The following is a 23,246-nucleotide window of genomic DNA, read 5'->3' on the forward strand; positions in this document are numbered from 1 at the left end:
TGCGTCTGTCTTTCTCTCTACCCCTCTCTCCATCGCCTCTCTGTCCATCTCTCTCCTTCCACCTCTCTATCTCACTCTTTCTCTCTCTCTTTTGTCAGACCTTGTGATCCACTATCCCTGTCCCAGCTGACTCACTGGCTGGTGACTCGTCCTCACCAACTCTGTCCTTGCATCTCCCCCCCTCCCCTCTCTCTCTCTCTTTCGTTCTCTCTCTCTCTCTCTCTCTCTCTCTCTCTCTCTCTCTCTGGAAAGCAGCACGAGGCTCCTGTAGAAAGTGTATTAAATTGCATTATTGGTTTCATCCCGCTGCCACAGACAGCAGCTGGTGCTGTGCAGGCGCTGCACGGATAGGATCTCGCGCTGCTGCTGCTGCTGCTGCTGCGATAGAGGGAGGGAGAGAGGGAGGGAGAGAAAGAGAGGGAGAGAGAGGGGGACAGTGAGACGGAGACACTGCGGACCGGTGAGAATAACCACCTTTCTTATCTTATCTCTTCGGCTTCAGCTCCTGCGCTGAGCGAAACGGGTCATGTTCATGAATATTCGTTATTGTGAAAGGTGCCATAGGCAGGGGATTTCACCAGGATTTCATGTATCATTCTGTTGCTTTATCGTTCTATCCCCACTTTTCATCCCTCTTTCTCTCTCTCTCTCCCTGCCTCCCCCTCTCTGCCTCTCCCTCCATCCCTCCCTCTTTCTCTCTCTCACTCTCTCCCTCTCTCTCCTCCCTCCCTCTCTCTCTCACACTCCCTCACTCCCTCCCTCCTTCCCTCCCTCTCTCTCTCACTCTCTCTCCTCCCTCCCTCCCTCTCTCACTCTCTCTCCTCCCTCCCTCCCTCTCTCACTCTCACTCACTCCCTCCCTCTCTCTCTCTGCACTGTGTATTGACAGCCGTTCCCCGGCCCGTTTGGCGCTGTCGCGGGCTGGTTTGTGTTGCTGGCGTCTCGGCTGTCCGGTTATGGGGGGGTGTAGAGCGAGTCTCGGAGCAGACAACTACCCCTGCCGCTCCCCGACTGCATCACGCCATCGCCCGATTCATTCTCCCACCGATGATTATAATAAAACATCACAGCCGATTCGGTCGGTTAAAGCTTGTGCGCTTTGGCCCGTACCGCCATCGTCATGCCGATTTAAACGCTCACTGCATAACGTCTCCATGTGCGCTGGTTTTCACCGCTGGTTTGGAGCACACTGGATTCTTTTACCGGAGAGGTTTTACTTCAAGTCATTTACGGCTGCCTAGAAGCTCATGCGCTGTGCACTGCAGCAGTTTCCTTTTTTACGAGCGTGGGAAAGTATCGATGCGCTTCCATCTAGGAGCCAGGGCTATTGCGTTAGGTTGAAATCGAATTTCTCGTCATTAGAAAATCCTTAATGTGCAATTCCTCCTGCTTGCAAGTTTTTATCCCACCCAATCCTCACCACCACCCTTAAAGACGGGACTGTTTTTGTTTTAGGGCTGCTCTCAGCAGGTAAATTGGTAAATTGCATGCAAACGGCTGGTCACGGCAGCTGTAAATGTCTAATCTTATTTGATCTCCATTTCAGGTGACTGGGAGAACGTCTACAGAAAGGCTTGGGACCTTCAGAGACCTTCGTCCCCTGCAGCTGACTTCCATGGTGAGCCTGCGCCGAAAACTATTGCAGCCATTCGAACCCGCGCAACGCTCTCTTATTCACTGTAGCCCTGTAGTACACTGCAAAAAAAACAAAAAAAGTCAGTCTTAACATGTATCTTAGTCTTATATTGAGACTTAATCTCATTTTTATTACTTTTTTGCTAAACAAAACAGCGAATGAGGTGAGAAAGTGTGACTCATTTCAAGATTTGCCAATGGGGTGAGAGAATTTAACTTGTCAAGCAAACAGTATCGTAAAACAAGCTAGTATTTTTTCCTTCAGAAAAAAAAAGTCTTACTTACAAGTTACTTAAAAACACTTGTTTAGACATCCATTTTGTGTGGTGTATGAATGATTCTAGGTGTTTGTCTGTGTCTTTGTAAGGCATTTTGAGCATTCTACCCGCAACCCCCTGTTGCCATGGACTGGTAAACACCGCTCTGAACCCTCCTGGTTTTGGCCCGCGCCGTACGCCGACTTCTCCAGAACGGACCACTTTGTCGTTCCGCTTTGTTTGGGTGTTTTTCAGTGTTCTCTCCTCGCGGCTTGTTTAGAAGTTCCGCCGGGCAGCAGCAGATGTTTGGGGACCACCGTGTGTCGCACGCCCCCCACCACCCGGCCCCGCCCGGTCTTTTCGCCGCCTGGCTCCCCCCAGTCCCTTCGCCCGCGCCCATTCGTCCCCTCTCCTCCCCCGCTCCCTCGACAGGCCAGGCGCGTTCACAAACAGTAAAAGGCCGTTCTGGGGCGCAGACTGTGATGTTTTGTTTCTGTGGAAAGGCGCCCGTCTCCCTGGGAGAATTTGTACACAGACGCTGCGGCCGGTCTCATGGGACGCGGTAGGGTGTGTGTGTGTGTGTGTGTGTGTGGGTGTGTGTGTGGGTGGGGGGGGTGTACCTTAGAGTAAAGGGCACTGTGGGCGGGCGAAGAGACAGGGGGGCTCAGACGGGGTGCTGGCAATGCCTGAAAGGTCTCTCTCTCCCCGCTGTGTGTGTGTGTGTGTGTGTGTGTGTGTGTGTGCCATGCTGAGTTTCTCTTTCCCTGGTGTGTGTGTGTGTGTGTGTGTCACTCGGTCGATACAGCACCTCAATGCCGCAGTGACCTGTGGAGGAAATACGAAACCAATGATTCAGAATGATACATCACATCAAAGCCCTCAGGTGGTTTAAAGGTGTGTCTGTGTCTGTGTCTGTGTCTGTGTCTGTGTCTGTGTCTGTGTCTGTGCCTGTGCGCGTGCACCGGCATATACTTACAAACGCATTTGAAATTTAAATAGTTTACGTGCTGTTACATTTGAGATTGAGTTGAGTGCTTTGAGTGAAAATTAATTCTACAGTCAGTAATGAAGCCTGGATGAGACTCATATTCCTCTGAAATATAGTGCCTTGGTCATTGCAGCAGTACAAACTGTAACTGCCTTTGTTCATCAATAGATTACTTAATTGATTTCTCTATCTATTAATATATTATCATTACTTGCATCCAATTAAATAAAAGTAACAGTTACCCTGTAGTAGAAATACTTGGACTATCACTGTGAATCATTCAGAATAGTTTTTTAAACTCGCTTTCTCTGTGGCCTTCACCAGTACGTCTCCATTTATGTCTCACGTTATTTATCCTGTCAGCACTGGCCAGAACAAAGATATAGCTATCGAAACGAGAAATTAAACGTTCTTCAATAACAATAGATGTGGCTATTTTTTTTGTCCTTTGCTATGAAGGTTGGATATCCTTCAGTGCTTTCCGCCATAACTATGACCGATTGGCTAATGTAGGTCCCCGGGTCTTCATAATGCCTCTCCGCGTCTACGCGGCTACCCACCTCCGCCCCCCCTGACAGCCCCCGACCCAAACTCTGCCACTGTTGTTCAGGGGCAACAATTCCCAAATTAGTCTTAACCCCGGCTCCGTGCATTTCTGTGACTGTTGGGTACGCGTGTCAATTCTCGGGGACCCAGTGTAGTGGCAGCAGATTACCCTCCACTAATGGGATGTGTTAAATCTCATTTATGCCCCCCCCCCCCCCTCTTCTCTATTAAAGATGGGCTTGAGATTTGCCTGCATTTTCATAAGCTGGTGTAATGCTTGGCTAGGCCACATGCATTCTCCCATCTGCTCGTACTGAATTCTTCAGCAATGTTGCATGTTTTGTGGGGACCCTTAACTGCCGGGGAGATAGTTTAAGATACCGTATTGTTTGGTGCGAAGGTAAGATTTATTTATTTTTATTCATTCGATACCTGGAATGACACCCTTTTACTGGCTTTTTCCACCTTGATATTTCCAGCTTCAGATTTTTCAGATTCTGTTTCAAATAATATGGTTTCAGTTGGAAATGTTATTGTTTTGTTATTGTTTTTCGCTGATCTAGACTGTAGCGCTGCCTGAAGGGAGAATCAGACTGCAGCAAGGGGAGACTGTGTGTGTGTTCGTGTGCGTGTGCGTGTGCGTGCGTGTGTATGTCTGTGTATATCTGTCTGCGTATGTATGTGTGTGTATGTGTATGTGTATGTGTGTGTATGAGTGTGTGTGTGTGTGTGGGTCTGTATGTATGTGTGTGTGTGTGTGTCTGTATGTGTGTCTGTTTGTGTGTGTTGCTTGACACTTGACAATGAATTTCAAGATTGGCAATAAGAGAAAGAGTGTTTCCAGATGGAGCAGATTTACGAGCTGTTTAACCTCTGCTCTCTGTTCAGACGGTCTTTGTAGAGAGGTCATGAAGGGGAAGAAAAACACTCGCCCTCACATTACGTAAGCTGCAGTGCGAGAGACTCAGAAATCGTGTCCAATTTGACCGCATCGTATTTGTTGATGAAATTCCTGGGTGTTTTTCTCGGTGATTCTCATCTCTCCCACCGTGCCCGACCCAGCCTGTGTGCGTAGCGGCGCGCTAGCGACCCGCCATCGGAGCAGCTGTCCGGCTGACGGCCTTTCACTCCTCGCCGCGGTCCAACAGCGGACAGTTGCGGCGAGTGGCCGTTGAGACGAGGGGCCAGCTGTTCCGCGCTGAAAAACTCCAGCTCAGGCCGGCTGGGATTCAAAGCTGGTTTAAGATGGTTTAAGCTGTGTTTTCAACACTTCTAGCTGGTCCATCGCTGGTCAGTAGGTGGTCAAAGCTGTTCTCTAGCTGGTTAAGCTGGTAGAGTGAGCTGGTGGTCAACTAGTGGACTTGCTGACTGAGGCTGGTTGACCAAATAGACCAATTTAGATGGACTGACAGCTAACAGTCTGGTGGACTGACAGCTTTAAGAGGCTCTTGGACTGTGTGATGGCGTTTTGACTGCGGGTGACTGTTGAGTGAGGGGTGAAGGTTCTCTCCCTCTCTGTCTCAGTTGGTGTGGGGTGAGCATTTGTTCTGAAGCAAAATGGCTGCCGTGCATCACCCAGGTGGGTGCTACGCATTGGTAGTGGCTCAGGCCAGTTTCCCTCTCATCACTGTGAAGCGCTTTGAGTGTGGGAAAAGTGATATAGAAATGCGTCTGTATATCTGTCTATCTATGTATCTGTCTATCTGTTTATCAATCTTATGTATGTAATGTAATGTAATGTAATGTTATCTATCTATCTGTCTAAATCGTGATTTTGGTGTCCCCCTTCCAGAAAGGCGCTCTCTGACCCCCTCCAGGCGATCATGAGTGGAGGGGTGAATGTGAAGCCGGGCTCTGGGATCCCCCTGCCCCGGACCATGATGCCCTCCCCGAAACTGGACCACAAGCACCTGAGCAGCGGCCTTCCCCGCCCCGCCACCCAGATCCCCACGGGAGCCAAGGCCTCCTGTGGCGCCAGCGTCTCCTCCCGGGACCTCCTGAGGGACACGGCTCTGAGGAACCAGATGCAGCTGCAGAGGAGCGGCCTGCCCCTCTCGCAGGCCCAGAGCAAGGCCTCGCGGGCGGCCGAGAGGGCCAACGGGACCCGCTCGGCCTTCAGCAGCCCCCAGGCGCCCCGCCGAGAGGACCCGCGCTCCAAGGACACGCTCGACGTCCGCAAGGGGGCGCCCACCCTGGAGCCCCTGCGAGAGCTGAGGAGGAACGGGAACAAGAACTGCCTTCCTGCCCCCTCCAGGGCGGCCCATAAGAGGCTGGACAACACCAACGCCCAAAAGGGGAGCTCCGCTGAGGAGACGGGCGTGTCCCCCGGGCAGGGGACGGAGGGGTGCCCCCCTCACGGCCTCAGCAACGAGAACCTCCTCTCTGGGCCGTCGGGCCCCAGGTCCGGTGGGTCCGGCCTCGCAAAACGTAAGGGGCCCCTGGAGCGCGACAGGTCCGGGAGCCTCTCGGATGAAGAGATGGCCACCCCCGAAGATCTGTCCCCCAGCACGCCCAACCCCCCCCCGGCCACGGCTCCGCCCCCTGCCCCGCCTGCCGACGCCCAGAGCGTGAAGCTGCCCAAAGGGAGGCAGCCGCCCCACGTCAACATGGCCGCCATCGCACCGTTCAGGTACAGGTGAGTGCAGCAGAGCGCACAAAACTGGGGCCCAGTCTCGCTTCACTAAACAGACCGCAGCACGGGCCACATTCAAAGCCGAAAGTCATATTAGAGCTTGGTCTTTCCACTCCCTGTCCTCCATTTTACACCATGTTATACATCACAAAACAGGACTGGTTTGTATTCATAATTCAATAACTTCAAATTTATTAAGGTCTGTTGCAGGATGTGCAACTCTGGTCCTGGTGGGCCGGTCTGTACATTGTTTTTTTGTTCCAACCGAATACCTTAGTTTTCATTTTCTGACAGCTCTAGAAACTATGCTGTCCACTCCTGTACCTGAGCACAGTGAAATCTTCAGGATACATTCACAGTGTGTGGCTATAGCTGGTACAGATGTCACATTAAGATATGATTGAGCTCATGCGCAAAATCATCAAATGGATTGGCCCTCGTTGTGCACCCATGGTCTATTTTCTCTCTCAGTTTAGCATGCCCACTTTTGTTCCAGAGGCCTTAGAGTGCCATGCTGGAAAAAACAACAACTCAAGCTAGGTTTTGAAACAGTTGGTAGCTGGTTGACCAGTTCAGACCAGCTTCCATGGTTTGACCAGCTCAAGCTATGTTTTGAGAAAGGCTACCAACACTGGCTGGTTGACCAGCTCATACCCAGCTAGACCAGCTTTATGACCAGCTTGGCCATGTTGGTTGAGCAGCTCATACCCAGCTAGACCAGCTTTATGACCAGCTTGGCCATGTTGGTTGACCAGCTCATACCCAGCTAGACCAGCTTTATGACCAGCTTGGTCATGCTGGTTGACCAGCTCATACCCAGCTAGACCAGCTTTATGACCAGCTTGGCCATGTTGGTTGACCAGCTCATACCCAGCTAGACCAGCTTTATGACCAGCTTGGTCATGCTGGTTGACCAGCTCATACCCAGCTAGACCAGCTTTATGACCAGCTTGGTCATGCTGGTTGACCAGCTCATACCCAGCTAGACCAGCTTTATGACCAGCTTGGTCATGCTGGTTGACCAGCTCATACCCAGCTAGACCAGCTTTATGACCAGCTTGGCCATGTTGGTTGAGCAGCTCATACCCAGCTAGACCAGCTTTATGACCAGCTTGGTCATGCTGGTTGACCAGCTCATACCCAGCTAGACCAGCTTTATGTCCAGCTTGACCAATTTGATGGCATAGCTGGATTTTACAGCAGAAAGTTCACATTTACTTTGCATCTCTTTAGCACCCGTTCTGTCCGTTTCACCACTCCACCCAATGCCCACAAATACCGTGTATCTCATGAGAGCCTCTAGCCGCCTGTCATTATATTCTGGTTGTTTTTTCCTTTTTGGCACCTCCTCTTGCCCGCCAGGTCCCTTGGTGTCCCCCCACTGCCACTCTGTTGCTCTGTATTGCGCACACACTTAATAAGTCCTGAGGGCCCTTTTGGGACAATTCTCCCCTCCCCCTCACCCCCATCCCCTTCCTTCACCTTCAAAATGTCTGCCTGTTTCTCTGCCAGAAACACTCTCCCCAGCCAATTCACACGGTGACTCAGTGATGACTCGTTGGGGATGCGACAAATCAGCCTCAGGGTGTGAGGGGTTGTGGGCGGGGAGGGTTGTGTGGTCTTGCGGTGAAGGAATACATATCACTCTGAAGATAAGGAATGCAAACATCTCCCACTCTGTCTCGTATTCACCCATGTGACCCTGCGTTTGCGGGTATATTTCTGTAACTGCCTCACGCTTGTTACGCTGCCACTGTCAATATTGCATTTATTGTTGAAGTGCTTTTCTTACAAAGTGAGATAAGTACATTTGAGAAGTCAAAGTAAAGTGAGTCTCCACTTGTGTAAAAATGAGTCTCCACTGTTACTGTCAGATAAGCTTTCAGTTAAGTATTACATTTCAATCAGTGGAAAAATTACTTCTGTAATCAACTTTCCTAAACATGGCTACCACTAACCTATGTTATGCTTTGAAAATACACCAGGATTTAAATTTTATATTTTGCGCCCTAAAAACAAGAATCAATGACTACTTCTTAGCATACTCCTCTGCATAAATGTCTTTTCTGCAGTCATGTTACCCTCATATCTCTTCAAATTCATTTAATTTCTGTTGCTATTTTTATGGAAACACTGACATAGACAATTTACAGGAAGTTAGGAAAGAAAGGGCCCGACCCCGCCATAAACTAGCAAGCGAGATAAAAAGGAATCCTGTCCAAAGAAAGACACTCCACAATGGTAAGAAATTTCACAAGTAAATATGCTGACCAGCCAGCAGTTAAATTTGGGCTTAATGGTAACAGGAAGGGAATGGAGAATTTACAGGGCAAATAACATGGTGGATAGGGAGATTACAGCCTGAGGTATTGCAGTAGATGGTAAAAAGCTGCTTCTATCTGTATCTGTAAGCAGGCCTTGACTGTCCCTTCCAGACCCTAACCAAACCCAAACCTACGGTTTAAAGAGCATTACTGGGCATTTGTTCTGTTTGGTCTGAAGAGCTTATTCTAGCTGGAGAATCCTGTAGCCGTGTGGTACGTGACTGGAACCCGGAAGCTTGGTGGTTCAAGCCCCGGTGTAGCCATGATAACATCCGCACAGCCGTTGGGCCCTTGAGCCTAGGCCCTAAACTCCGCATTGCTCTGAGGGGGATTGTCCCCTGCTTAGGTTAATCAACTGTAAGTCGCTTTGGATGAAAGTGTCAGCGAATTATTAGGATTATTATTTATTATTATTATTATTATTATTATTATTATTATTATTATTATAACTTAGTGAATGTGTTTAGAAGGGGAGGACAGTGAAGCAGATCTCCACTCTGGTTTTTCAGGCTACACGCTAAGGAGGAGAACCTGGCCTCGTCCTTGGAGGAACTCAGCGACTGCTCCTCTGACTCCATGGAAGTGTGCTGCGATGACCTCCCCACAGGTGAGCGCCTCCCCCCGCCCCCGTCCTCCCACCGAGCCGCCATCTTCGCCGCTCGGCTCCGGAGCTGCTCTTCAGCCCGAGAGAAAAATGAAACTTTCCACTGAACCATATGGTCAATATATTAGGCAATTACAGCATACCAGACGTACAGATATTTGTCTCTCATCCTGGAAAACTCTCACCACACCTGCTCTCAGTGTAGTAGTCATGTATATTTGAGTCAGACGGCCATCTTGCAGACACAGGATGCAGAAAATAAAGATATGTAGAAAACCACAACCTAGAAAAAGTATGATGTATTTACCAACTCTGCTGACCCAAAGAAAAGCCTGATCTGTCCTGCATATGTGGGGAAAAAAAAATATTTTTAACCTTTATTTATACAAGGTCGGTTGGCTGAGCATACACACTCATTTACAGCAACACCCTGTGAACCCACCCCCTTCCCCTCAGTAGCCTAAGCTGCATGTCTATTGTGGGAGGAAACGCAGAGGAAACCCACAATTACAGGGGTTGGTGTGTGCCTGGTGGTTTATTGAATTGTATGTGTCACTATTAAAGGAGGAGGTGGTTCAAGAAAAGGTGAGTCTTCCAAGCACAAGCTGAGCACCTCATTCATTAGGGTTGAGAGTGCGTCTATACTCCATCCAAACTGTTTACCATGGCTTCAACTGTGTGCTTTTCAGCACTTGTCACAATTAGTCACTGTCTAAAGCACTATGATTGGTCATCTCCTCTGACACTCACATTTTCCTAAACAGCAGGGGGAGAGCATAATGGGGAGAGGTCAAAGGTCACCAGTCCTGTTTTAATCTGCTTTAGGCCTGGTGCTCTATCTATAAATCTCCTACTTACTCCATACCCCCCCCCCCCCCCCCCTTCCCACACACAGATAGACACTCCTCACACACTCTCTCTCTCTCACACACACGGACACACGGACACACACGGACAGGCAGACTCACTTTCTCTCTCTCACACACACACACACACACACAGTCTCTCTCACATGCACACACACACACACACACACACACACACACACACACCTAACTCTCCTCACTCTCACACACCTCACACACTCTCTCTCTCACACACACACACACACACACCACACCCCCCTCTCTCTCTCTCTCTCTCTCTCTCTCTCTCACACACACACACCCCTCTCTCTCTCTCACACACATACACACACACACACAACCCTCTCTCTCTCTCTCTCACACACACACACACACACACACACACAACCCTCTCTCTCTCTCTCTCACACACACACACACACACACACACACACACACACACACACAACCCTCTCTCTCTCTCTCACACACACACACACACACACACTCCCAGTCCCTGCCGCGCTGCTGTGACCAGACCTGAGGTTGACATAGACGAGTTCGCTCTGCTGCAGGTCCTCCTGTGAGTTAGTGGTAACGAGGGCAGTCACTGTGTGATGGCGTCTCTGTCGAACAGTACCCTGACAGAACCTTGCCTAACCCCCCCCCAGAGGCTGGCGGGAGCGCTTCCTCCTTCCTCTCGGGGGGGGCCCCGGGGTACGGGAGGATAGAGACCGAGGGCTCACAGAAAGAACACACTGTCGCCGAACTCGTGTCTCCAGACACTCTCCGGGGTACAGGATGTGAAACAGGGACAAGGTTGCTTGCAGTGCTTATAGCCTTCCTTGCAGAACTTCAAAAGCCTAGTTTTAATTTTCAGCTCCCTTTCAAAAGGCAAAAAATTATGTTCCTTCATTTAGGATGTGTAATTTCATTCGCCCTGACCACACGTTTATGGGAGATTTGTGTGCTGTGCTGTGTGCACCCTGATTTTACAGGCGCTGTATTTCATTATTTTAGCTATACTCCAGTATCAGTATAAACCTTTATGCAGTTAGGCAGGATGACACTAAATCTGACCAGAATGTTAATAGTTTCTGTTGTACAGCGGCCTTTCATAATGGATTCTCAATGTGTAGAATGTCTCAATCAGAAAGATTCTCATTTAAAATGGCTTCACAGACTTTGAGGACAAAGTGTGTCCTTAACAACCCCGGATGCTAGGTTCATAGTCAATAGAAAATTGAAAACAGAAAATTTGTTCAATGCTTTTACGTTGTTTTTGTGTTTGACGATAAAATATTTTATCCTTGCGTTTGTGTTCAATAAAAATAATTTTTTTCAGGGTAATTTGCAAAAAAAATGTAAATTGACCAGAAGAATGCAAATGTATGCACATGCTGCGAAATAAATCACATTTTGACTGTCCCATGTCACGTTTTGGCACCATATCTACAGGGAATGCCTTAGCAAAATAATCAATCCCACTGTAAGTTAGATACAGCCACTTTCTGCAGCCTCCATTGCAGCTGTACAGAGGCTTTTTATCCAGTGGGGATTAGAGCATTTTCAGGTATTTCAACAGAGTTGCATATTTCCCTCTCATCCTAATAAATCCTCCCTCCTGATCTGGATTTTGGATTTTGTTCTCTAAAGTAGGTTTTTGGGGAGTGGAGGATGAGGAACATGGATCTGGGACCTGTTCCAGGGTATTCCGAGCTCTCCGGGTTGTTTGTCTTTCCGAGGAAGGCCGAAATGACATGTGACACGAGGCGGATTTTCCCCTCTGGCAGCGGGGAATAGAACTCCGTTCTCCGATCCAGTGGAGTCGGATACTATTCTTAAAGCGCCAACCTTCATCCAACTTCTGGGTGAAGTTGGAGAACTCAATTTCATCTGGAAGGGATGATATAAATTAGAGAGCCATCATGAGATTTCTCCAAACGTATCTGGTTTGTATCAGGGCTAGTCTGACTGTGGATTTATGGTTCTTTATTGGAGAACAGGCCCAATGTTCATTCCTTTCTGCCTGCTTGCTGCACCAGAAACCTTCTCATTACAGCTTACCATTCATTTTCATCCTTCATTTATCTCCTCCATTTTTTGGGTGTTGTGTCTGGTCTGGTCTGGTTTGCTCTGGTCTGGTTTTGTTCTGTGTTTTTGTCTCCCTAATCACTGTGTAGGTTTCACTCCAGAACTCAGTGATGGAACTTTCTGGAATTCTGCAGTGTGGTTCCAACATACACTTTCTTTCTCCCTCTCCTTCTCAGGGTTGGTTTTTTGGATGCCTGCGTTGTTAGAAATGGGGTTTAGCTCTTGTAACTCCATCCATCCATCCATCCGGTGTCTAACCCGCATATTCCTGGTCAGGGTTGTGGGGGGTGCTGAAGCCTATCCCAGCATGCACTGGGTGAGAGGCAGGAATACACGGTGAACAGGCCACCAGGTGCTAGTGTAAATATTGCACGTATGTCCATGGGGAGCTGGGGGTGTCTCTCGGCCAACCGAAATGTTGTGGAAAGAGCCATTGTAATCTTAAATGAACGATGCATAGAACTTTGAGAAGGTTTGAGCTGAATGTCGCCGGCTCAAAGCTGGTGTTGCTGGTTTTCTCTCGTATCTCATGTTGTCAGAAGGGAGAGAGGCTGTGGGTGCGGCTGGCCTCCGTTCAGAGGCCTGTAGGATGGCTCCGCGTAGACGCTGGGAGCAGCACTGCATCCCCTGCCGCTCTTCACACAGGGCTGTGGGCAGCGGCGGTAATTACTGTAATTGCGGTCAGGAGACCGAGAAAGGGAGTGCTCATTTGTAGCTATGTGAAAGGCAGAAGTTGAGCTTTCAAGTTTTCAAGCAAAAAGTCAACCCCGAGGCTGCACGTTAGCCAGCACACTCGGCAAAATTCTGAGCACTGTCATGCAAAGCTGGGCTCACTGCAACCAACAAACAATTTTATGCAACTTCCCAATAAATAAAATACACACTGAAAAAAAACAAAAAAAACGTATTGTTTCAACTTTAAAAGGTTAGGGTCTGGGCTGCCTTAAAATTGTAGGTTAAGTGCAGACAAGTTGTTTACATGAATCCTGTGTAACTTAAAACGTTAAGGCAGCTCATTTACTTGGGTTTTTAAGTTGAAACAATTTTGTTTTGTGTAATATTGCTTATTGACAATACATAGCAATTTGTTGTCCTCGGACGGAGTCGTAGTTGGCAGGCACTATGACCCAAACCCAGCACTTCAAAACAAAAAAAAGCTGTCTTAACAAGATCTTATTTCTAAGACAAAAAACTGCCAATGAGGTGAGAGTTTTACTCTGTTCAAGGTGAGAATTTTAAGCAATCAGTGAATTTTTTCAAGACTAAAGGCGCTTGTTAACACAGCCATTTTTTGCAGTGAGCTCTTACATACTAACAATTAATCTCAGATGAGACAGTTGGCTGGTGACAGTTTTTCCATGGTTTTTAGAGTGTGCTGTGTCTTTGGGCATTATCTCTCTTTGTGTCCTTTGTGTTGGGACACAGGTGCATCAGCCCTGAGGTGAAGATGCAACATACAAAAACAAAAAGGAGTGGACCAGAAGTGCAAAACGCAACAAACACTTGCACTTCTGGGCTACTAGTTTTTGTTTTTGTATATTGCATCTGCATCTCAGGGCTGCTGCTTGTTATACGTTTGTGTTTTGCACTTCTGGGCTTCTAGGTTTTGTTTCTGTATATTGTATTTGCCAGGACCAAAAGTTTTAGCATTTTGTTTTTGTATTTGTGTTTTACACTTCAGGGCTGCACATTTTTGTTTTTGTATGTTGCATCTGTACCTCAGGGCCGAAGGTTTTTGTTTTTGCACTTTATTTTTGTTTTTGTGTTTTGCACTTCAGAGCCACCGTACAAAATGATTCATAAGGTGACCTGCGACCCCTCCAAGCTCGCTCTCTCTCTCTCTCTCTCTCTCTCTCTGACTGATGCCCGAGCGGTCTGCTTTCCTCCTCAATATCCCACGTGCCACGCCCGTCATCTCTTTGTATCATTTTGATTCATTCATGCACTGGGACTTGCCATAATTATGATAAAATATCAGTGGGAATAACCATCTCTTTCTGCGGGAATTATCCACTGAAAATGGGATATTCTGATTGAAGTGGATCTACAAATAGATTGCTTTCTTGATTTGTTTCATTTCCATTGCTGCAGGAGATCCATCACCTTGGATCTCATTACTTTTTTTCTTTTTTTTTTTACCTCCTGAAAATGTACCATCAGCACTGTGAAATGCCAGACCTGAGAAATGCATACGGGGAACACCCAGAGAGGTTAATGAGAAACACATCCAGTCAAGGACTGTATATAGCGTAAGAAGTCTCAGAGTGTACACTTAATTACACGGATAACTCTCGGGTAAATTGGCTGCCTTCCACACTCATTGGTGAGCGTCCGCGTTTGGGTGTTAGGTGGCGGAACAGACCGCAGACAGATGTGATGGGACGGGGGACGGGGGACGGGGCCGGGGGTTGCGTTTCGCCTCCTGTCAGCGTGGAGTGGGGTCCCATGCGGTCAGACCCCCCAGGGCCCATCCGCCCGTTTTCAAAATGTCTGTCGCTTATTGATCCAGGAGCTAATGGTCTGGATTCACTACTGGACAGGAACAGGACAGCCCTTTTAAGAGTCCCCAATACATTCACAATGTGCATTTCCTTTTTCTACTCTCCATATATACACTGCAAAAAACTAAAACAACTCAATATCGGCAAGTATTTTAGTCTTATATTTTCACTTACTTCTATTACTTGCTAGACAAAAATATTGCCAGTGAGGTGAGGCTGTTTGACTCAATTCAAGAAAATTTCACTTGTCAAGTAACTTAAAACAAGCTTATATTTTTTGATTGAGATTAAACAAATGTAATCTTAACAAGTGAAAAGTTAATCTTGTAAAAGTCTCATTACAAGATTAAAACACTTAAGACAGACACTTATGCAGTGCATACAGCATAGTCATTGGTTTGCCTTTTTTATGTATATATATATTATATATATTCATTTTTTGGTGATTCTGTTACAAAAAGAAAGTGCAAGTGATTGTTTTGTCTTGCAGAAAAACACAGGAAAGACACAGTGGGTCTATAAAGAAATATAGCCAGGGAAAATGTTTGATTGGGACACTGTGTTCTGTGCTTGATATAACCAGCTGAGCTGTGGGCTACAATCCCAGAGATTTAGGGCCGGATTCAATCAACGCTTACTCATAAATAAAACTTGGTCTTTCTCTCCTTCAACTTTTAGTTCAGTACACACCAAAATGTGTCTTGTGGCATGGACTGTACACTGCAAAAAATGACTGTCAGTCCTTTTTTTAGTAGAACATATTAGCTTGTTTTCAGTTACTGTTTGCGTGAAATTCTCACCCCACTGGCAAATCTTGAAATGAGTCAAACATTCTCACCTCATTGGAAGTTTATGTAGCTTATGTAGCAAAAGATGTAATAGAAATAAGATTTTAAGTCTAAAAATATGACCAGGATACTTGGTCTGACTTCTTTTTTGTTTTTTGCAGTGATGAGCACCGTGCTCATTGCGAGCTGCGATGTCGGAGGTTAGAATCACATCTCTCTCTCTCTCACTCCCCTTTCTTCCCATCTCTATGCTGTGCAGTCCAATAAAAAGCTGTACATTTCCACTTACACCGTGTCTGTGAAGTGTTGATTCCGCTCAGGCCTTATCGTTTCGCAGGAGTTTTCAATTCAAACTTCTGCTGGGTGTGTACAACCTTCCCTTCCTGGGGGAAGATGGGGGATACACCTGTCTTTAAATTTCCCGGTCTGGATTCTCGATTACCACCCCCGTATGGGGTAATGCCTTTCCCTACTACCACGGATACCTACGCAACATGTCAATGGAAGCAGAACCGTACAAGTTTCAGATGTTTTGATAAAAATATAAAAATAAATGCATGTAAGGACTTCACCCATCGCTGTGCTGTATATGCCTCCATCCTGTGCTGTGATTGACAGACATGATTATTTTGTTTTGCCTTGGTGCGTCAAAAGCAGTGCACCGTAACAACCAAGCACCTACCACAACCATAATAACACAAAAATCAATATCTTTATTGCGTTTGAATCATGGCAGTGGCATTGTGTAACCGTACCCAAGTTACGCGAGCATGAACAGTGAAAGCACTGTTCCGTTGCGACTGCAGAGTTAACTTAACTGCACCGTAGCAGTTGGAGAAGAGTGACATTGCATTGTTGGACCTTCCCCTGACTAACGCACTCCGGACCGCACGGGAGCGGGGTCACGCCGGGGTCTGACATCTGCCCCGAGCCCAGCGAACAATAGGCCAATGGCTGGGTTCCTTATGGTTTCCACGGTGACGGGCTTCCTCAGCCAGACTCTGCTCAGCTTCAGGGCACAATGGCCTCCTTGCTTCTCCGCATTGCGAGTCCATTACGAGGAAGCCAATTTCCAGCCCAGTGACAAGTCACAGTCAAGTGACACAATGGAAAATGAATGACAGCTGAAAAACTATTCATTTTTACTGATTTCTTTAACCAGGTGAAAGTGATTCTCATTTACAATGCTGAGCTGGCCAGGAAGGCATGTGTCATAAAACATACACACAAGTGCACAGTGGTATATTTACAGAGATAAAACAATAAAAGTAAAAAATAAGAGGACAGATGTCAGTATGTACATAATAGAAAGAAGTTCCGTCACTACAACCAGCAAGCAACATTCAGTTTGTACTTCATAAATTAAATATATTTTAAATTAAACAACCATAGTCAATGTCAGGGGACGTTAGAATGTTCATGAACAGTCGCAATTTCAGTTGAGCGACGGAGTATAAACCAGCCTTTCCACTGTTTTACAGTGCCTACAAGCGAAACTTTTATGGCAAGCTTTAAAGTAGTTGGTGATGTGAAGCGGCAGAGATGCCTTCCCAGGGCATGTGTGTGCAGAACGGTGATTACGGACAGACAGACTCACCTCGGTGAGAGAGCCCGGCTCCACACAGAAAGCACTTAGATCCCCTTCAGTGCAGCGTGTCGAAGCGCAAATGTACATGAGTGGGTTTCGAGTCATTCTCCAAATGGAAAACTTAGCATCTGTCCGTGTTTACAGGTTTCAGATGGAGAGCGCTGGGATTCAGCTAGCGTGCAGCATGTGGCGATGGGGGAGGACACACAGGGCTTTTAATGTTTTACCATATCCCCGTCCCACTGGATCACCGTCAAAAAGGCGCGGGGCTGTTTGCGTTTCGTTTATTGTAATCGCTACCTTTTTATTCGTCGAAATCGGTCACCCGGGTTTTTCCATCAAGTTTTCCCCCGATCGTTTCCCGCCTTCGCTCCCATCCAGCGCAGGTGTGTCCGGTGGGTAGCTCGCTCCCCCGGCGATCGTCCGAAGGGCCCTGAAAAAGCGTTCCCGGTGCGATGTTCTCGCCGGTGTACGGCGCTACGCCCGCAGCTGCTGGGTCTCGCCGGCCATTATTCATCTTCTGGGGGATTATCTCGGGCGAATTCTCCGCACACAGCTGTGCGCTTCTGCTCCGGGCCCTGAGGCCCGCAATGGGTTCCAGATGTGCGAGGTGGGACCCCCGAAAACACCCACACCCACCCCCCCCCCCCCCCCTCCGTCTCTCCAGCAGTCTGGGCCTGATCCAGGAGGATTGCCGGGAGGATAGCCTCTGTTTTAATTCCGCCTGAACGTCAGCTCTATTACATTACATGTCATTTTGGCTGACACTTTTATCCAAAGTGACTTACAGTTGATTTAGACTAAGCAGGAGACAATCCTTCCCTGGAGCAATGCAGGGCCTTGCTCAAGGGCCCAACGGCTGGGCGGATCTTATTGTGGCTACACCGGGGATTGAACCACCGACCTTGCCGGTCCCAGTCACTTACCTTAACCACTACACGACAGGCTCTCACCAACGCACAATGATATTGACGGAATAAGGAAAGTTGCGCACTAAAGGAGCTTTTTTAGCTTTACCTGGAGAGATAAGTCTGGAGCAATCTTATTAAGCATCTACTGTGCGCCCGTCGTTGCTGACACGCCCTGCTAACGCGCCGAATCGCGCGTTCGGCGGCGGCCAAACGGACGCTGATGCCTGCAGTCAGATATGGGTTAGCGCCGCCACGCTTTCTCAGTCACTAGGGCCAGGCCTGCTCACCACATCCACCTCATTAAGGTCCAGCGACACGTGCCCCTGTCCCAAAGCTACGCCGCTGGAAATGAGGGCTTTGGGATTTTGATTTAATCTGTCGTTTTGGCTGCATTTTTCCTAAGCTTACCGTCTCATCATCCCTTCCTCCCCGGAGGGGCCTAATGTGGCAGAATGATTACCGCACCGGAAGGTTAGTAGTTCACGACCCGGGCGGGGTTCAGCTGTAGTCCAATCACTTTGGTCCATGTCCAGGTGCGTATTAGGGGCAGATGTAAGCTACGCATACCTCCTGAGTGAATACTTAATATAACCACCCACTTTTGAGTCAACCACAATGGATGGAGACCGGCTAATACTGCAGTTACACGGCGTCTCATCTTTACTCCAGAAATACTGATGAGGAGGGGATAACGCTTGAAATATTAAGATTATGTTGTGATTAAAGCATAATTAATGCATGTTTAAAATGTTTTTTTGCAATCCTAATGCGTTGTATCCCTGTCTGTGTGAGCGTACTGTACAGTAGTCTAGATGAAACTGACCGTGGAGAGGACACTGGTGCAAGGCAGCCGAGCGTCTCAAAATGGCCGCCGTGTATTTGACAGGCTATCGCTCTGAGTAACGATGTCTGTGAGGAACGAGCGGGAAGTCGCACGAGCGTCTCTCGCGCCCCAAGCAAAGCGCTCTCCTGCCCTCCTTACCCGAGTAAAACTGCGCTTAATGTGCGTTTTCCCGTCTCCCTCTCCACCGACTGGGTCGCGCTGAATTGCTTAATCGTCCTTTACAAACGCGGGGGGAGCAGGGTCGCAGCGCCGGGCCGTGCGTGCGTGCGTGCGTGCGTGTGTGCGTGCTCTCTCTCCGCTCTCATTGTCACGAAGCGTCGAGTCGCCCTGACGGCCCCATGAATCTGCCTCTGTCCGACAGCGAGGTGCGTAAACTTGACAGATTAACGGTCCGACTCAGACCCGCGCGCCGTAAAGAATGGCACCCCTCGCATTCCAGCGGGCTTTCTCTGAACGCACGCCGACAGACACGCCAAGACAACCCGTACCTTAGAGACGTCTTCCGATTTGCCCTTGCCTTGCGCCGTCTTACAGAGCAAACCGATGTAACCAGTGTAAAATTAAAAATTGATTATTTTTTTTCCCCCTTGTTCATCTGCTGTGACGTTGCCGACAGATTCGGAGTACAGAGCGCAGTAACAGCAAGCTGTGAGGCAAGCCGCTCTGTTTCCATGGATGATAGATGCTGCTGGAGCATTGTGGGATACTCCTGGGAGGTGTGTGTGTGTGTGTGTGTGTGTGTGTGTGTGTGTGTGCAAGGAATGTCAAAAATAATGTGTGACTAAGGGGCTGTCTGGAAAGAGCAGAGCCACAGCCTTGCAGCTACAGCGTGGAACAGGTTAACTTGTTGACCAAAAAATTATTTGAATATGTGGGGGGAAATTACAAGAAAAACTGAATTAATTCTTGTGGGTTTCACAAATGGAAAATATAAGACCTGTGTTTGCCTCTAAATGAATCAGCTTTACATCTTTCCTCATTAGTGCAGCTGTTATTGCGCCCACTGGCCCAAGGCCACCATCACCCTGACCTGGTCTCAGTGTAACGGCCCAAAGCCACCATTTCCCCTGACCTGGTCTTAGTGAAGTCCAAAGCCACCATCACCCTGACCTCGTCTCAGTGAAGTCCACAGCCACCATTCCCCTTGACCTGGTCTCAGTGAGGTCCAAAGCCACCATCACCCTGACCTGGTCTCAGTGAAGTCCACAGCCACCATTCCCCCCGACCTGGTCTCAGTGAAGTCCAAAGCTCCATGGTTGTGCCAAATGATTTTGGGCTGCAGTTTTTGGGAGGTCTCAGCAGGTCGCCACGTTTTACCCACCAGGTTTTGTGGCAGACTGTAGCCTTTGGTTAAGGTACATGACTGGGACCAGGAAGGTTGGTAGTTTTTAGCCCCTGTGTAGCCACGATAAGATCTGTGCAGCTGTTCGGCCCTTGACCACGTATCGCTCCAGGGGGGATTGTGCCCTGCTTAGACTAATCAACTGTAAGTTTTGGTTAAAACGTGAGCTAAATTACATATTAATAATATTATTACTATTATTATTACCTTGGCATGTGCTGGATGCCATCTCCCCAAATTAATCCCTGGCATCTTCCTTCACAGGTGGACTCATCCTACATCTTATATCCTGGAAACTTCTGTTCAATAACTTCTGTACCACACATACAGCTAAATGCAAAAGTATCGGAACACTGACAGGATTTTTGTTACTCCCCTAAAATGGGGGGTACTATGTATATAAATGGGCTGTAATTGCTACAAGGATCACCCTTTATGGATCTAAACACCCTCAAATTAAAGCTGACAGTCTTTCCTTTAACCTCATCATTGAGTCCTTGTTTCCACTGTGCCTGTGTACAGAGCCGTAACAAAAATCGAGTCATGGTGCCAATACTTCTACATTTAACTGTCATGTTACGTGCAGATCATCCTTATTATAGAATTGTCTGCCTTCCCTGTGGTATAGTAACAATATCCTTTTTGCCCTCATATTCCAGGTATCCTGTCATTAGATTATGCTTGAAGGCATCAGTATGATGTAAGGGTTCTTCATTATTATTTAGTCCATATTTTGGTTTCGATTAAGAAACATAAGAGTTTGGACAGCTTTGAAAATGCTGGCCAAATAATGACTGGAAATGTGAATTTCTAGAACAATAACATCTCATGTTGTTTTTGCTGGGAACGCTTCATAGGAGTAAAAAACATTACTGATAAAAAACATAATTTGTTTAAAGAGGAAGCCTGACTGGCATAGTCACAATGGATTCATCAGATTTCATTACGCTCTGTGTATGATTAATGCTGTGCGTTTCAAGGGAGTTGTGTTCTTTGTTTAGGAGGGTAGAATTTCTCTCTCCAATGTGAGGACAGGACATTGACTAATGCCAAACTTTTTTTTTTTTGCCTTGTCTTATGCAGCAGAAAAGTTGTTTTTAAACGCATTTGACAAACGTGGGAGGCACCAAAGATTTATCGCTTACCCTTTCAGAGATTTTCTTCATCCAACCTGACACTCTCCTGAGTTTAAGTGCTTAAATAAGCTTTTTCAACAGAGCCTTAGTTGCCTTTAAGTTGTGCATTCACTGCCTTATGTACCCACCTAAAACAAATGCTTCAAGAATGTTGTCGAACATTCCTGCTAGATTCCCATTTGGTTGTGGGATAATACTACTTCAAGAATGTTGATCAGGAAAATGTTCAAGGTGTGTCGTATACAAACTCCAGTCATGGAAAACAGGAGGATCTGTTTCTCGAACAGATTTCTAGATATTTCTAGAACATTCCAAGAGATTTCACTTTTATTTACAACATTGATAAAATTAACATAACGTAATATATGAACAAAAAAACAAACCAAACAAACAAAAACAAACTGGAATACTAAAGCTGAAAACATTTCCTAACATGTTCTTTTGACTTAAAAATAAAGCTCAAAGAATATCAAGGAAACCAAACAAATTTATGCCTTGGAAACCGTTACCAAAACTTTCTGGGAACAGAAAATTGTTCGCTGGGTATATATTTTCGATTATCTTGATTAATAACATCATTTTTTGACAGCTAGCCAGCCATGCTCCATTGTGTCATTGCGCAAGACGGCTTTTTGGGTGTAAAGCAGAAAATGGAAGTCCGTGCTTCAGAACTCCTCTTACCCCGACTATGAGGGGGAGAGTGTTCATAGCCAGAGCTGATATAAGCTCGACCTGTATGTATGGCATCTGTAGCAGGATGTCCTTCACGTGTAAGCGTATGGTCCCTGTCTGTTCGCCCCGTCTCCTACATCCATGCTCCAAGAGCTCCTGTCTGACTCATGCTCGGGTGTGGCACAGTGCAAAATTAGAACCTTTTTTTTTTTTCCAGAGAGAAAACTCCTTGTAAAGCCCGTAGAGCAAGCGTTCCAGAATGGCACATTTGCCCGAGAATGACCATAAAACACATGGGCGTGTTCAGCGCAACCCCCGCCAACTTTTTTTCACCGTAGACACGAAGCCTTATTCACAGTAAAGAATATATTTCATCGTGTGAAATTTTGAATAACGCAAGGAAAAAAACATGTTTCTTAACACGATGTTTAATTGCTTGTGGCGTTTATCGAGTGTATAATTCAAGCGATGCGATGAATGCATTGAGCAATCGTAGTTTTCCACGGTTTTTCTCAGCAGGATTTTAAAAAAAAACCGGGTCTTTGACATTAAGGCCATTTTTTTAAGTGCGTCCAATGCGCCCACCTCATGTCTGGGGTGGCAGAACCGCACAGTCGGGTCAGTGTCGAAACTTATGAAAGTCATCAGTGTGACCAGCCAGTGAGGTCACGTCCCGAGACGTTTTGAGTACAGGGGCCGTGGTGCGTCTGGGCGTTTGGGCTTGCGGATAAACAAGCGCGCTGTTTAGGGTTAGCTAGCGTGCCGCTGTCCAAACAGCGCTGCCCTTGTGTCCTCCGATGGCTCCACAACTTTAATGTTTCTTTGAGGGATTACAGCAGCCCAACACATCGCCTGGGTCCGCTAGCCCCTCGACCCTCTTATCACTGGCCAGAATGGCTGGGAGTTTGCAAACAGGAGCGCTGGTTCTGTAATTAGTGTGTGTCTACAGTGTACGAGTCTGGTCTACCAACTGCGTATGCACAGGACCATGCAGTCCTGTATTCATCTGATTTGGCGCCTGCATCATTGGCTTCTTGTTCATTTACGTTTTTACTCCTACATTTATGTCAAGTCTACTGTATGAGCAATCCCAGAACATGATTTCTAAAGAGTGCTCGCCACACATTCTCTAGTTACAGTGGCTGCTGTTGTATTTTGTTTGTGATATAAATTTTACATTGGTGGAAATTAAATTGAAAAAGAAAACCATTGAATAGAATAGCACGCATAAAACAAATACTACTTTAACGCCGGCTGCTTTTTTATTCAGTTGCTGTGCACCAGGATTTGCATAGACATAACTGTGAAAGGCGCTCTTTAGATTTATGAAAATGATCTGGAGTATTCAAACCTACACATCTCTTTGAATACTGGCCGTAACAGTCGTCTACAGATAAGGTCACAAAAAGCTGTGTCTGAGAGGGTGTGGGGCTCCTGAAATGTGGGCCACGTTAATGGTGCTATTGTGTTCGAAAAGGAGGGAACAGTTTGTGTAAGCCAATGGCCGAAAAAAACAAATGGACGTGGAATATTTTTGGAA

General features: G+C 47.1%; 1 protein-coding gene across 4 annotated transcripts in view; it reads left to right on the plus strand.

The window, feature by feature from the left end:
- Positions 1 to 23,246, plus strand: part of LOC133138225 (neuron navigator 1-like) — a 171,072-nt gene that overhangs the window by 20,266 nt on the left and 127,560 nt on the right. For 3 of the 4 annotated variants that reach the window (XM_061256807.1, XM_061256810.1, XM_061256809.1), the window contains exons 2-4: positions 1,546 to 1,617; positions 5,222 to 6,060; positions 8,891 to 8,988. In XM_061256807.1, the coding sequence (XP_061112791.1) occupies positions 1,615 to 1,617; positions 5,222 to 6,060; positions 8,891 to 8,988 (940 nt within the window). In that variant the 5' untranslated portion in view covers positions 1,546 to 1,614. Of the gene's footprint in view, positions 1 to 1,545; positions 1,618 to 5,217; positions 6,061 to 8,890; positions 8,989 to 23,246 lie in introns of all 4 variants that reach the window. The other variant, XM_061256808.1, reaches the window with a different exon arrangement.

Source organism: Conger conger, chromosome 10 (genome assembly GCF_963514075.1).
Source record: "Conger conger chromosome 10, fConCon1.1, whole genome shotgun sequence".
Classification (NCBI taxonomy): Eukaryota; Metazoa; Chordata; class Actinopteri; order Anguilliformes; family Congridae; genus Conger; species Conger conger.